Raw genomic sequence first — 14,771 nt, forward strand, 5'->3', positions numbered from 1 at the left:
TGGCATAAATATAGGAACAGTGTGGTAAAGTTGGTAATACTTGCTGTTTACTCATGGAATTTGTATTTCAGATCAAAAGATGAATATGACAGGCAAATATTTAGACAGCAAACTGTTTTAGGATATTTTCTAACCCAGAAACAACAGCTATACATTTGCCTCATATTAATACTTTGATCTGAAATACCAATTAGCCTACATGAGTATACTGTAAAAATTAGAGGTTGACCGATTATGATTTTTCAACACCGATACCGATTATTGGAGGGCCAAAAACCCGATACCGATTAATCGGCCGATTCTTTTTATTTATTTGTAATAATGACAATTACAACAATACTGAATGAACACTTATTTTAACTTAATATAATACATCAATAAAATCAATTTAGCCTCAAATAAATAATGAAACATGTTCAATTTGGTTTAAATAATGCAAAAACAAAGTGTTGGAGAAGAAAGTAAAAGTGCAATATGTGCCATGTAAGAAAGCTAACGTTTAAGTGCCTTGCTCAGAACATGAGAACATATGAAAGCTGGTGGTTCCTTTTAACATGAGTCTTCAATATTCCCAGGTAAGAAGTTTTAGGTTGTAGTTATTATAGGAATTATAGGACTATTTCTCTCTATACGATTTGTATTTCATATACCTTTAACTATTGGATGTTCTTATGGGCACTTTAGTATTGCCAGTGTAACAGTATAGCTTCCGTCCCTCTCCTCACTCCTACCTGGGCTCGAACCAGGAACACATCGACAACAGCCACCCTCGAAGCAGTGTTACCCATGCAGAGCAAGGGGAACAACTACTCCAAGTCTCAGAGCGAGTGACGTTTGAAACGCTACTAGAGCGCACCCGCTAACTAGCTAGCCATTTCACATCGGTTACACCAGCCTAATCTTGGGAGTTGACAGGCTTGAAGTCATAAACAGCGCAATGCATTGCGAAGAGCTGCTGGCAAAACGCACAAAAGTGCTGTTTGAATGAATGCTTACGAGCCTGCTGGTGCCTACCACCGCTCAGTCAGACTGCTCTATCAAATCATAGAATTAATTATAATATAATAAACACACAGAAATACGAGCCTTAGGTCATTAATATGGTTGAATCCAGAAACTATCATCTCGAAAACAAAACGTTTTTTTTCTTTCAGTGAAATACGGAACCGTTCCGTATTTTATCTAACGGGTGGCATCCCTAAGTCTAAATATTCCTGTTATATTGCACAACCTTCAATGGTATGTCATAATTACGTAAAATTCTGGCAAATTAGTTCGCAACGAGCCAGGCAATGAACGCAAGAGCAGTGACACAATTTCATGTTAGCAGGCAATAGTAACTAAATATGCAGGTTTAAAAATATATACTTGTGTATTGATTTTAAAGAAAGGCATTGATGTTTATGGTTAGGTACATTGGTGCAACGACAGTGCTTTTTTCACAAATGTGCTTGTTAAATCATCACCCGTTTGTCGAAGTAGGCTGTGATTCGATGAGAAATGAACAGGCACCGCATCGATTATATGCAACGCAGGACACGTTAGATAAACTAGTAATATCATCAACCATGTGTAGTTAACTAGTGATTATGTTAAGATTGATAGTTTTTTATAAGATAAGTTTAATGCTAGCTAGCAACTTACCTTGGCTTCTTGCTGCCCTCGCGTAACAGGTAGTCAGCCTGCCATGCAGGCTCCGGGTGGAGTACAATGTAAGGCAGGTGGTTAGAGCGTTGGACTAGTAACCAGAAGGATGCAAAAACGAATCCCCCCTGAACAAGGCAGTTAACCCCTGTTCCTAGGCCGTCATTGAAAATAAGAATGTGTTCTTAATCTGACTTGCCTAGTTATATAAAGGTGTAAAAACAAACAAACAAAAAAAAAAAACGTCAAATCGGTGGCCAAAAATACCAATTACTGATTGTTATGAAAACTTGAAATCGGCCCTAATTAAATCGGCCATTCTGATTAATCGGTCGACCTCTAGTAAAAATGACCAACTTTACTTCACTGTTGCAACACTTATGACACTACCTGTGATGTGGAGGGGAAAAAACATACCATTGAACTCGGCTTGGAAAAGCAGCTGATACATTTTAACCTTGACTGCTGCTTTTCTTTGCTGAGGCAGCCTCTTCAGTGTTGACACCAGGCTCATGGCAAAGAGGGTCTCTTCATCCTCCTTCCTGTGAGCATCAGGTTGGGCTGCATCCCTCTCGACGGCATGGAGGAGCCTCTGCTGAAATGAGTTGAGTGGATCTGGGGGCTGGTACCTCCGATGACGCCTGGTTTGACGTTGTTCCTCTTCGTTTCTCTCTTTGTTTGTCTCCACGGCCACATCCTGTTCAACGAGGTCCTCAGTGGTCACTTCTGTGAGGTTCATAATAATCTCAGGTGGTCCTAGATCCAGAGGTCATTCCTCCATTTCATCATCTTCCATGGCTGCACCGGTGGTGGTCATACTTGTGGATCATGTAGACTTTGTAGAGGGTCTCGCTGCACCGGTGGAGGCGATGGTCTCACTTGTAGATGACGTTGAGGGTCTTGATGCACCGGTGGCGACAACACTTGTGGATGACGTAGTAGAGGGTCTGGCTGTAAAATTGCCATTCGTTGCCCTAGCCACAATAAATGGATCCAGAAAAGAATGTGGCAGAAGCGCCAAGGCTGCTGGCCTGAAGCTGCTGACCCAGACCTCTTCTTCTCTTTCTCTGCCCTTCTCTCTCTCTGATACCTGTCCCTGAGTCCTCTCCACTTCCTCCTACAGTCTTTTTCTACATAGACATGAACATGATAAGCCAAACCATTACCTAGCATAACTATAGTTATTAGATAGCCATCATGGACATGTCACCTACATGTCACCTACTGTAGTTATCTGACCAAATTATCAGGGGTACAGAAATATCTACCATTTCTATGACTATTTATCTGACATTCACACTCTTTCAAACATGATTATTTGGTAAAGTTATCAGGGGTAGTAACTAGCATAATTTATATGACTATTTCTTTCACATACACACCTCATTGGCTAGGTTAGCTAGCTAGCTAACTAACCACATCTAGCACAAGCTCACTACTAAACTGACCTGGCAATCCTACAATAGTGGACACTTGTCTACAAGCAGCATCTTTTGTGTTTATGTCCCTGTAGCTGTCAGCAGTTGTGTCAAAAAGACACGGTTTTGAGGATACTGCGAAAATGATTCTCTCCTCCATGTGTCCAACCGCATGCGACCATCTGCAAAAGATACCTGCATCAGTATAGTTGCCTAGCTGCGCGAAATGTTACGCAGCAGTGATGCAAAACGCAGTCGGTGTGTTCGAAGCGTAAATTCCTATAGGCACAATTTGATATTAAATAGTTTTCCAATGCATAATGATTTTAAAAAGCAATTTATGATGCTTCCTGAATGGGGTAAATTTAACATTTCAACTTCACTGGAAAAGCTTTTGAAGCAGGTGTTCCTAAAGCGTCAATATAAAAGCGCTATTATTTACCCAGTGGGCTGAGCCAGACTGTTACTATGGGAATCAGACTAAATGTAACAGATGTATATCGTATTCTCCTTGCGTTGTGTTTTCTCCTAATAAATCACATCAGCCAGTGGTACCAGTTGAGCATCATTTATTCCTGTTGTTAAATGAGAAACAGCACGGTAGTTGTGCAGGGCTTAACGATACTGATGGCTGTCGATGGCAAAATCCCTTGCATCACATTTTCATACTGGGTCACAAAATACAAAAATACAATAGAAAATATAACATGTGTAAATACCTGTTGTTAAATGAGAAACAGCACGGTAGTTGTGCAGGGCTTAATGATACTGATGGCTGTCGATGGCAAAATCTGTAGCATGAAGACAACTGTGTTAGCAGTGGGCTTATGTGACCATTACAACGGTGTATGCTAGCTAACACTTATCTACAGCAATCATATGCCAAAGCACATTCCAGAAAGCCCCTCAATCCCTAACAGGTACCATATACCCACACATGTATAAATCAGTAACGTACATCTAACTTGTACACATTGTAAAATATAAAATATAAAACAGTATTCAGAACGTGACCTAACCCTTGCATCACATTTTCATACTGGGAAGACCTGACGTTCGCGATCTCCCCCTATCTGCAAGCGGGGCCAATCACAACACACCTTATTGTCATCAGCTGAACCAACCAATACGAATGCTTGAACATTAAGTACACATTTCTTTAGAGGCAAGTGGAAACATAACCAACCCTGTTACATAAACACAAGGTGACGTTTGTTTTTGTGTGATAGTTTCTCTGCTGCATGTACTTGTACTTCACATCAAAGACATGGAATGCAACATTTTTCTCTCTCATTGAGATGACTGATAACTAATTAACATATTACTAACGATAATGGAAGTGTACGAGAAGATTCTGTGTCTGGGCAGAGGTGGAGCAACAGAAATATTCCTGATGAAGTACGCTGAGTCTAAGAGATTGCATGCAGTGAAAAGAATACAAGCAGACGACTCTGGCAAAACAAACACTAAAGAGGCCATACTACAAGAAGCTGAAATCCTCAGGAGGCTGAAGCACCCTCACACAGTGACCGGCACTGTGCAGGTGTAAAATATACTTTATGTATTTCACCGAAAATGTCTCATATGTATTTTAATTGAAGGTTCTTTTTTAGATGTATTATATTATTATCAAGAGTGAACTATTTTATTGTATTTATTTTCTAAATGGTGTTAATGCTGTGACGTCATCAACGGGAGCCATGTTTTACTCGTCAGTTTGCGCAGAGCGTGCTGAGGGGAGATATGTGTTATGTATGCTCCGGTGTTTTGAATTGCCATGTTCACAAATGCACAAGAAAAGACAAGCAAAGGTTATATCGTCTCTGATTAGTGTTGCATTACTGTTTATAGGAATATATATTCATGTGAATGGGGATAATGTTCGAGTGCAACATTGCAAGGCTAGCCCAGCTACCGTTTGCCTTGTTGCGGGAGAGGGTATCTTTCAGGTGCAGACATCGTGAGTTTTTTGATGATTTTCTCATGGGCATTCTGCGCTGTCTTTTATCAGGCACATATACTTGTATGGGAGTCTAGACGGCAGCATTAACTTTTGCCTTGTATTTGTATCTATTCCATGCAGTCATTCAAAGAGAGACAACCGGCATAATTGTGTCCAGAGCCTTGTCTTCCACCTACACCTTACCAGAACACAACGCAGAAAGGTACCGGTACAGAGCTGGTTACACATAGATCTACACAGTGGTGGAAAAAGTACCCAATTGCCATACTTGAGTAAAAGTAAACATACCTTAATAGAAAATGACTCAAGTGAAAGTCACCCAGTAAAATAATACTTGAGTGAAATTCTAAAAGTATTTGGTTTTAAATATAATTAAGTATCAAAAGTAAAAGTATAAATCATTTCAAATTCCTTATTAAGCAAACCAGATTATATTAAGCAAACCAGACGGCATCATTTATTTTTTTAGTTAGAGAAAGCTAGGGGCACACTACAACACAGACATAATTTACAAACAAAGCTTTTGTGTTTAGTGAATCCACTAGATCAGAGGCAGTAGATGACCAGGGATTTTCGTTTGAAAGTGTGTGAATTCTTCTCTGATAGACTTCAGTGTGTCAAATAGGAGGTCCTGTTGTCCGGGCCTCTGGCAGTGTCTATGGGGGTGCCACAGGGTTCAATTCTTGGGCCGACTCTTTTCTCTGTATACATCAATGATGTCGCTCTTGCTGCTGGTGAGTCTCTGATCCACCTCTACGCAGACGACACCATTCTGTATACTTCTGGCCCTTCTTTGGACACTGTGTTAACTACCCTCCAGACGAGCTTAAATGCCATACAACTCTCCTTCCGTGGCCTCCAACTGCTCTTAAATAGAAGTAAAACTAAATGCATGCTCTTCAACCAATCGCTACCTGCCCGCCCGTCCAGCATCACTACTCTGGACGGTTCTGACTTAGAATATGTGGACAACTACAAATACCTAGGTGTCTGGTTAGACTGTAAACTCTCCTTTCAGACTCACATCAAACATCTCCAATCCAAAGTTAAATCTAGAATTGGCTTCCTATTTCGCAACAAAGCATCTTTCACTCATGCTGCCAAACATACCCTCGTAAAACTGACCATCCTACTGATCCTCGACCTCGGCGATGTCATTTACAAAATAGCCTCCAATACCCTACTGAATAAATTGGATGCAGTCTATCACAGTGCCATCCGTTTTGTCACCAAAGCCCCATATACCACCCACCACTGCGACCTGTACTCTCTCGTTGGCTGGCCCTCGCTTCATACTCGTCGCCAAACTCACTGGCTCCAGGTCATCTACAAGACCCTGCTAGGTAAAGTTCCCCCTTATCTCAGCTCGCTGGTCACCATAGCAGCACCCAACTGTAGCACGCGCTCCAGCAGGTATATCTCTCTGCTCACCCCCAAAGCCAATTCCTCCTTCGGCCGCCTCTCCTTCCAGTTCTCTGCTGCCAATGACTGGAACGAACTACAAAAATCTCTAAAACTGGAAACACTTATCTCCCTCACTATCTTTAAGCACCAGCTGTCAGAGCAGCTCACAGATTACTGCACCTGTACATACATAGCCCATCTATAATTTAGCCCAAACAACTACCTCTTCCCCTACTGTATTTATTTATTGATTCATTTATTTTGCTCCTTTGCACCCCATTATTTCTATTTCTACTTTGCACTTTCTTCCACTGCAAATCTACCATTCCAGTGTTTTACTTGCTATATTGTATTTACTTTGCCACCATAGCCTTTTTTGCCTTTACCTCCCTTATCTTACCTCATTTGCTCACTTTGTATATAGACTTATTTTTCTGCTATATTATTGACTGTATGTTTGTTTTACTCCATGTGTAACTCTGTTGTTGTATGTGTCCAACTGCTTGCTTTATCTTGGCCAGGTCGCAATTGTAAATGAGAACTTATTCTCAACTTGCCTACCTGGTGAAATAAATAAAAAATAAATAAAAAATTGGAAAATGTTCCTGTCCTGCTAAGCATTCAAAATGTAAGGAGTACTGGGTGTCTGGGAAAATGTATTGAGTAAAATATACATAATTTTTACTTCACTACATTCCTAAAGAAAATAAAGTTGACAAAAATATAAAAAGTAAAGTACAGATACCCCAAAAAACGACTTAAGTAGTACTTTGAAGTATTTTCACTTAAGTACTTTACACCACTGCATCTACGTAGTCATGGACTACTGCAATGGAGGGCCACTGGATAATGGTCAAGGTTAGAAAGACAGGGGACTATTTCCTAGAGTGGATGATAATGGAGTGGTTGTACAGGTTACCATGGCAGTCAACTACGTCCGCCCAGCTAGAATCGTCCACCAGAACATTAAGACCTCCAATGTGCTTCTAGCTAAGAGAGGCGTGGTAAAGGTGGGGGACTTTTGGATATCCAAGATAATGACCAACACAGTGGATATGGCTCGTACCTGTGTTGGTACCCCCAGCTACCTGAGTCCAGAGCTGTGTCAGGACGGCCCATACAGTTCTAAGTCTGATGTCTGGGCACTGGGATGCTTGTTGTGTGAGATCTGTTCTGTCAGACCGCCGTTCTGCTCTATAAGATCATCAGAGGAGAGTACAGCCCTGTTCCCCAGACCTACTCAGACAGCATCACCTCTCTGGTCCCTCTCTGGACTTCCTGCCATCCAGGACCTCTATACCAGGTGGTGTCAGAAGAGTAGAGAAGATATAGTTAACTCACCTGCTAAACTACTAACCAACCAACCAAGTGCATCGATTTAACTCTTGTTCTTTCTTTACTTTTCAAGCACCGTCCACAGTTCCACTGCTTCCACGAGGGAACCAACCAAAACCCCATTCAGATTTCTGCTTACTTCACTTCAAGGTATTTTGAAGGAGGGTGTTCCCCTATCTTACCCACAGATGTTCACACTTCAAGGTGCTATATCTTGTCTACTGTTTTCAAATCTAATGTTATTTGTCACACGCACTGAATACAACAGGTGTAGTAGACCTCACTGTCAAACGCTTACTTACAAGCCCTTAACCAACAATGCAGTTTTAAGAAAAGAGTTAAAAAAAGATTGACTAAATAAAGTAAAAAAAGAAAAATAACAAACAATAATGAGGCTATATACAGGGGGTCTTCTGACACTGGTTAGTTGGTTGGTTAGTTAGTTGGTCAGTTAGTTGGTTAGTTAGTAAGATAAGCAAGACACCCCTAATCTATTCCTGTTCCATGGCATGGGTCTCAGGGATGCAGGAGTTGTTTCAGAGTATGGCTGCATATCCCAAATGGCACCCTATTCCCTATATAGTGCTCTACCTATTGGCCCTGGTTAAAAGTAGTGCTCAAAAGTAGTGCACTATATAGGGAATAGGGTTCCATTTGGGATGCATGGATGTTAGAGTATGAGATGGTTATTTCTGCTGCCTTATGATTTCCTGTCGTAAACTGTTTTCCTTTGCATCATATTCTCATCGAGATCCATTCACACATCCCCATGATGAGGAGAGGACTTTCAGCAACACGTGGAGGACAATGTAATTACATAAAAAGCGTATTTATTGCTAAAAGTAGAACCAGCACATTTCGGCATTTGGCCTTTATCATGTTTTTTTTAAGCTATAACGTGCTGGTTCTACTTTTAGTAATAAAGAAGCTTTTTTATTTAATTCCATTGACTTCCAAGTGTTGCTGAATCTCCACTTCAGTTTGCTCCTCAATTCATGCACCTTGGTTGGAAAGCGAGGCAACAGCAGTGATCCCTTCCCTTTGCACATCTCAGTGAGGACAAACAGACACAAACATATTGCACATAATAATAATGATCAACATTTGATACAGAGGTGGAGGGAACAACGTTCTGTCCTGCCCTCTACTGGCCAGAGAGGAAATGAGCTGTTCAGCTATTGGAGGTTATGCATCATAGGAAGTGTACGCAACCAATGAATTGCACTACATTTTGGTTAAAACTCAGTCTGTGACCATTTTGGTTTGATAATCCCCTAAAATGTCCTTCACACCTCATAGGTTTTATTTAGCTCAGCTGTGACCACACCACTGGAGTTGCTAAACATTTAGCATCACTCATTCCTTCTACGCACATATAGGTGAGAGGTCACCAGTAAAGTCTGAAACATCTCTAATGGCACCCTATTCCCTATATAGTACACTACTTCTGACCAGGAGCCATAGCTCTATGGTCTAAACTAATGCACTGTTATGGAATAGGGTGTCATTTGGGAGGTATCCTCTGTCTCTGCTTGCTCATCATGGCAAGGGGGGAAAGCAGGTGGGTATATGGGGGAGGGGACGGCGTTTCCAGGTAACATTTTGATCTCCCACGTATTTGGAATAATGATATATCTTTAGATATCTAACGATGGATTGATCTAAGAAGTGAACAAAGTGAACACCTTCTATTGGTTGGGAATTTCACACACTGGGATGTGGTATTATCCATCCACGTCTCATGGCTCTATCTTCTCTATCAGTGGATATATCTCATGGTGAGGTCTGTGTGATAGACATAATTACGTGATGGGTTCAAGAAATGCATGTGTTGTAAGCGGAAATCTGTTGCAGGACTCATATCATCACACAATCTGACATCTTTCACGTTTCTTACACACACACACACACACACACACACACACACACACACACACACACACACACACACACACACACACGCGGGCGTAGGTACACACAGTAGCATGCAAGCAAAGAAGTTTGGTGGAAAAGTTCTATAGTAGAGACGAGATGGACAGGATGAGACATACTCACAACTCTCCTGTCTGAGTCATGAGAAAACTAGGGATGGCTTCCAATCATCACACTATCTGACATCAGAATCCCCCCCCCCTGCATCCTCCATATTCTGTACCTCCCCACTCATCTCTCTGCCCACACACTGATGGTGTGGAGACATAGGTAACTGACTGTTGACTGGAACTTATGGCACCTTTCCGATTCCAACGACTTTTATTACCAAGTCATCAGACGTAATAGGAATAATGATACGTTTAGACATCTGACTTTAAACTCAACATCTCAGCACCCAGAAGAACCAAATCAGATACTTCAATTTGATGTTTAACATTCAATAACAAAAACATTCAATGACGTCAGCCATTGTCACAGAAATCATGTGGTGAACATACCAACTTATTGGGGCATACTCCATTCAGATACATTGTATTGTAATGAATCGATTTTCTTTTTATGACCTCTTACCATGTGGCCTAGCTAGAGAATGGCCTTTTGGTTTGAGGGAGGGTGGGAGTTCTCTCTAGGGGTGAACCCTGTACAAACCACAACACTACCATAGCGGATTTAGAAAAGGCATTTGATAAAGTACGACTGGAATTTATATATAAAAGCCTGGATTTGTTAAACATTTCTGTGAGTCTCTTAGTCAATAGGCTAAAGTAATGTATAGCAACCCCAGGTGTAAAATGGTAAATAATGGCTACTTCTCAGAGAGTTTTGAACTGTCAAGAAGAATTAAACGAGAGTGTCTGTTGTTACCATATCTAGTCGTTATGGCCAAGCTATTACAATCAGAACAAATAAGAACTTTAGGCGATTACAAATCCAAGGCTTAAAAACAAAGGTGCCCATGTATGCCGATGACTCAAGTTTTATATTAAGTCCACAAGCTAGATCCCTGCAATGTCTCATTGAAGATCTAGATAACTTTTCTGGCCTGTCTGGACTAAAACCCAATTATGATAAGTGTACCATATTATGTATTGGATCTTTAAAAGACACAACTTTTACATTAACCTGCAGTTTACCTATAAAATGGGCTGATGATGAAGTAGACCCTTTGCTATGAGACTCAAAATTGACCTCAGGTGCATCCTGATTCCATTGATCATCCTTGATTGGAGTACCTGTGGTAAATTCATTGATTGGACAGGATTTGGAAAGGCACACACCTGTTTATATAACGTTTCACAGCCATGAGGACGATGGAATTGTCCCTATATTGTCGAGACAGGATTGTGTCGAGGCACAGATCTGGGGAAGGTTACCAAAAAATGTCTGCAGCATTGAAGGTCCCCAAGAACACAGTGGCCTCCGTTATTCTTAAATGGAAGAAGTTTGGAACCACCAAGACTCTTCCTAGAGCTGGCCGCGTGGCCAAACTGAACAATCAGGGGAGGAGGGCCCGATGGTCACTCTTACAGAGCTCCAGAGTTCCTCTGTGGAGATGGGATAACCTTCATGAAGAACAACCATCTGTGCAGCATTCCATCAATCAGGCCTTTATGGTAGAGTGGCCAGACGGAAGCCACTCCTCAGTAAAAGACACTTGACAGCCCACTTGGAGTTTGCCAAAAGGCATCTAAAGACTCTCAGACCATGAGAAACAAGATTCTCTGGTCTGACGAAACCAAGATTTAACTCTTTGTCCTGAATGCAAAGCATAACGTCTGGAGGAAATCTGGCACCATCCCTACGGTGAAGCATGGTGCACCATCATGCTGTGGGGATGTTTTTCAACGGCAGGGACTCGGAGACTGGTCAGGATCGAGGGAAAGATGAACGGAGCAAAGTACAGAGATCCTTGATGAAAACCTGCTCCAGAGCGCTCAGGACCTCAGACTGGGGTGAAGGTTCACCTTCCAGCAGGACAACAATCCTAAGCACACAGCCAAGACAACACAGGAGTGGCTTCGGGACAAGTCTCTGAATGTCCTTGAGTGCCCCAGCCAGAGCCCGGACTTGAACCCGATCGAACATTTCTGGAGAGCCCTGAAAATAGCTGTGCAGCGATGCTCCTCATCCAACGTGACAGAGCTTGAGAGGATCTGCAGAGAAGAATGGGAGAAACTCCCTAAATACAGGTGTGCAAGTTTGAAGCGTCATGCTCAAGAAGACTTGAGGCTGTAATCGCTGCCAAAGGTGCTTCAACAAAGTACTGAGTAAAGGGTCTGAATAGTTATGTAAATGTGATATTTCAGTTTTTTATTTTTTAATACATTTGCAAAAATGTCTAAAAACCTGTTTTTGCTTTGTCATTATGGAGTATAGTGTATAGATTAATGAGGGGAAAAAACAAACAATTGAATCAATTTTAGAATAAGGCTGTAACGTAACAAAATGTGGAAAATGTCAAGGGGTCTGAATACTTCTGGAGTGCACTGTATGGTGCATAGAAATCCAAAGAGGGTGTCCAGCAGAGAGAGGTGGGGTGGGCTGAGGGAAGCTGAGGGTTGGGATGTGGAATTGGAGACAAGTGGGAGGTGAGTTGCTGGGCGGGGATAGAATGACGGTCAAAGATAAAAGTACAGAAATAAAGTCAAAATAAAATAAAACTAAAAGCAAGTTTGAATGACACTGAGGGGCAAAGTTGTTACATCTGATGCATGTTTGCCTGAGGGCTGATGCCACGCAGGTGTTTGTACACATGCAAATACACACACTCATTCAAACGCACACATGTGCACATACACAGACATACGTCAAAGGAACATGTTGCCATACATGCACTAAAACGTATTCAGTGGGCCTTTATTTTATTATTTTTGTTGTCCTTGATGCCTTTTGTTTTTTGCATTGTTTTCTGTTTTTTCCTTTGTCTTTTGTTTATTTTGTTGGTTATTGGTGCATTGGGGGACAGGGGCTTGGGGGACGGGGGCTTGGGGGATCTTGGATGGTTGAGGGCAGCTCTCAGGGAACTGTGGGGGGGATCTTGGATGGTTGAGGGCAGCTCTCAGGGAACTGTGGGGGGGATCTTGGATGGTTGAGGGCAGCTCTCAGGGAACTGTGGGGGGGATCTTGGATGGTTGAGGGCAGCTCTCAGGGAACTGTGGGGGGGATCTTGGATGGTTGAGGGCAGCTCTCAGGGAACTGTGGGGGGGATCTTGGAGGGCTGGCGGTTGGGAGTTTTGGCCAGTGGCTGATAGGTCGCTGGTTCGAGTCCTTGTTTTTGACCTTGTGGGAGATCTGTCGACGTGCTCTTGAGCAGGGCTTTGACCCTGGTTACTTCAGTGGGTTTCTCTGGATGGGAGTCTGTTAGATGACTGTGATGTACAGTGAGGGGAAAAAAGTATTTGATCCCCTGCTGATTTTGTACGTTTGCCCACTGACAAAGAAATGATCAGTCTATAATTTTAATGGTAGGTTTATTTGAACAGTGAGAGACAGAATAACAACAAAAAAATCCAGAAAATCGCATGTCAAAAATATTATAAATTGATTTGCATTTTAATGAGGGAAATAAGTATTTGACCCCCTCTCAATCAGAAAGATTTCAGGTGTCTTTTATGCAGGTAACGAGCTGAGATTAGGAGCACACTCTTAAAGGGAGTGCTCCTAATCTCAGTTTGTTACCTGTATAAAAGACACCTGTCCACAGAAGCAATCAATCAATCAGATTCCAAACTCTCCACCATGGCCAAGACCAAAGAGCTCTCCAAGGATGTCAGGGACAAGATTGTAGACCTACACAAGGCTGGAATGGGCTACAAGACCATAGCCAAGCAACTTGGTGAGAAGGTGACAACAGTTGGTGCGATTATTTGCAAATGGAAAAAAAAACTGTCAATCTCCCTCGGCCTGGGGCTCCATGCAAGATCTAATTTTGTGGAGTTGCAATGATCATGAGAACGGTGAGGAATCAGCTCAGAACTACACGGGAGGATCTTGTCAATGATCTCAAGGCAGCTGGGACCATAGTCACCAAGAAAACAATTGGTAACACACTACGCCGTGAAGGACTGAAATCCTGCAGCGCCCGCAAGGTCCCCCTGCTCAAGAAAGCACATATACATGCCCGTCTGAAGTTTGCCAATGAACATCTGAATGATTCAGAGGACAACTGGGTGACAAGTGTTGTGGTCAGATGAGACCAAAATGGAGCTCTTTGGCATCAACTCAACTTGCCGTGTTTGGAGGAGGAGGAATGCTGCTTATGACCTCAAGAACACCATCCCCACTGTCAAACATGGAGGTGGAAACATTATGCTTTGGGGGTGTTTTTCTGCTAAGGGGACAGGACAACTTCACCGCATCAAAGGGACGATGGACGGGGCCATGTACTGTCAAATCTTGGGTGAGAACCTCCTTCCCTCAGCCAGGGCATTGAAAATGGGTTGTGGATGGGTATTCCGGCATGACAATGACCCAAAACACACGGCCAAGGCAACAAAGGAGTGGCTCAAGAAGAAGCACATTAAGGTCCTGGAGTGGCCTCACCAGTCTCCAGACCTTAATCCCATAGAAAATCTGTGGAGATAGCTGAAGGTTCGAGTTGCCAAACGTCAGCCTCGAAACCATAATGACTTGGAGAAGATCTGCAAAGAGGATCTGCAAAATCCCTCCTGAGATGTGTGCAAACCTGGTGACCAACTACAACAAACGTCTGACCTCTGTGATTGCCAACAAGGGTTTTGCCACCAAGTATTAAGTCATGTTTTGCAGAGAGGTCAAATACTTATTTCCCTCATTAAAATGCAAATAATTGTATAACATTTTTGACATGTGTTTTTCTGGATTTTTTGTTGTTATTCTGTCTCTCACTGTTCAAATAAACCTACCATTAAAATTATAGACTGATAATTTCTTTGTCAGTGGGCAAACGTACAAAATCAGCAGGGGATCAAATACTTTTTCCATCACTGTAGATGTTGAGTGGCTTCACTGCAAGTTTTACAGTTTTTCCCAATTGTTAACACACATTTGCTGAAACTACATCTCAGGTACTCAAAACTCTAAACACAAAACAG

General features: G+C 42.1%; 1 protein-coding gene across 3 annotated transcripts in view; it reads left to right on the plus strand.

Annotated features, from left to right (window-relative positions):
* The first annotated feature begins 4,258 nt into the window (after window positions 1-4,258).
* LOC106604291 (serine/threonine-protein kinase ATG1) overlaps window positions 4,259-14,771 on the plus strand; it is a 35,569-nt gene continuing 25,056 nt past the window's right edge. Inside the window, exons 1-3 of one of the 3 annotated variants that reach the window (XM_045717913.1) lie at window positions 4,259-5,022; window positions 5,146-5,227; window positions 7,838-7,914. In XM_045717913.1, the coding sequence (XP_045573869.1) occupies window positions 4,932-5,022; window positions 5,146-5,227; window positions 7,838-7,914 (250 nt within the window). In that variant the 5' untranslated portion in view covers window positions 4,259-4,931. Of the gene's footprint in view, window positions 5,023-5,145; window positions 5,228-7,178; window positions 7,733-7,837; window positions 7,915-14,771 lie in introns of those variants that run through there. The other 2 variants (XM_045717914.1, XM_045717912.1) reach the window with 2 other exon arrangements.

Source organism: Salmo salar, chromosome ssa05 (assembly GCF_905237065.1).
Source record: "Salmo salar chromosome ssa05, Ssal_v3.1, whole genome shotgun sequence".
Lineage (NCBI taxonomy): Eukaryota > Metazoa > Chordata > Actinopteri > Salmoniformes > Salmonidae > Salmo > Salmo salar.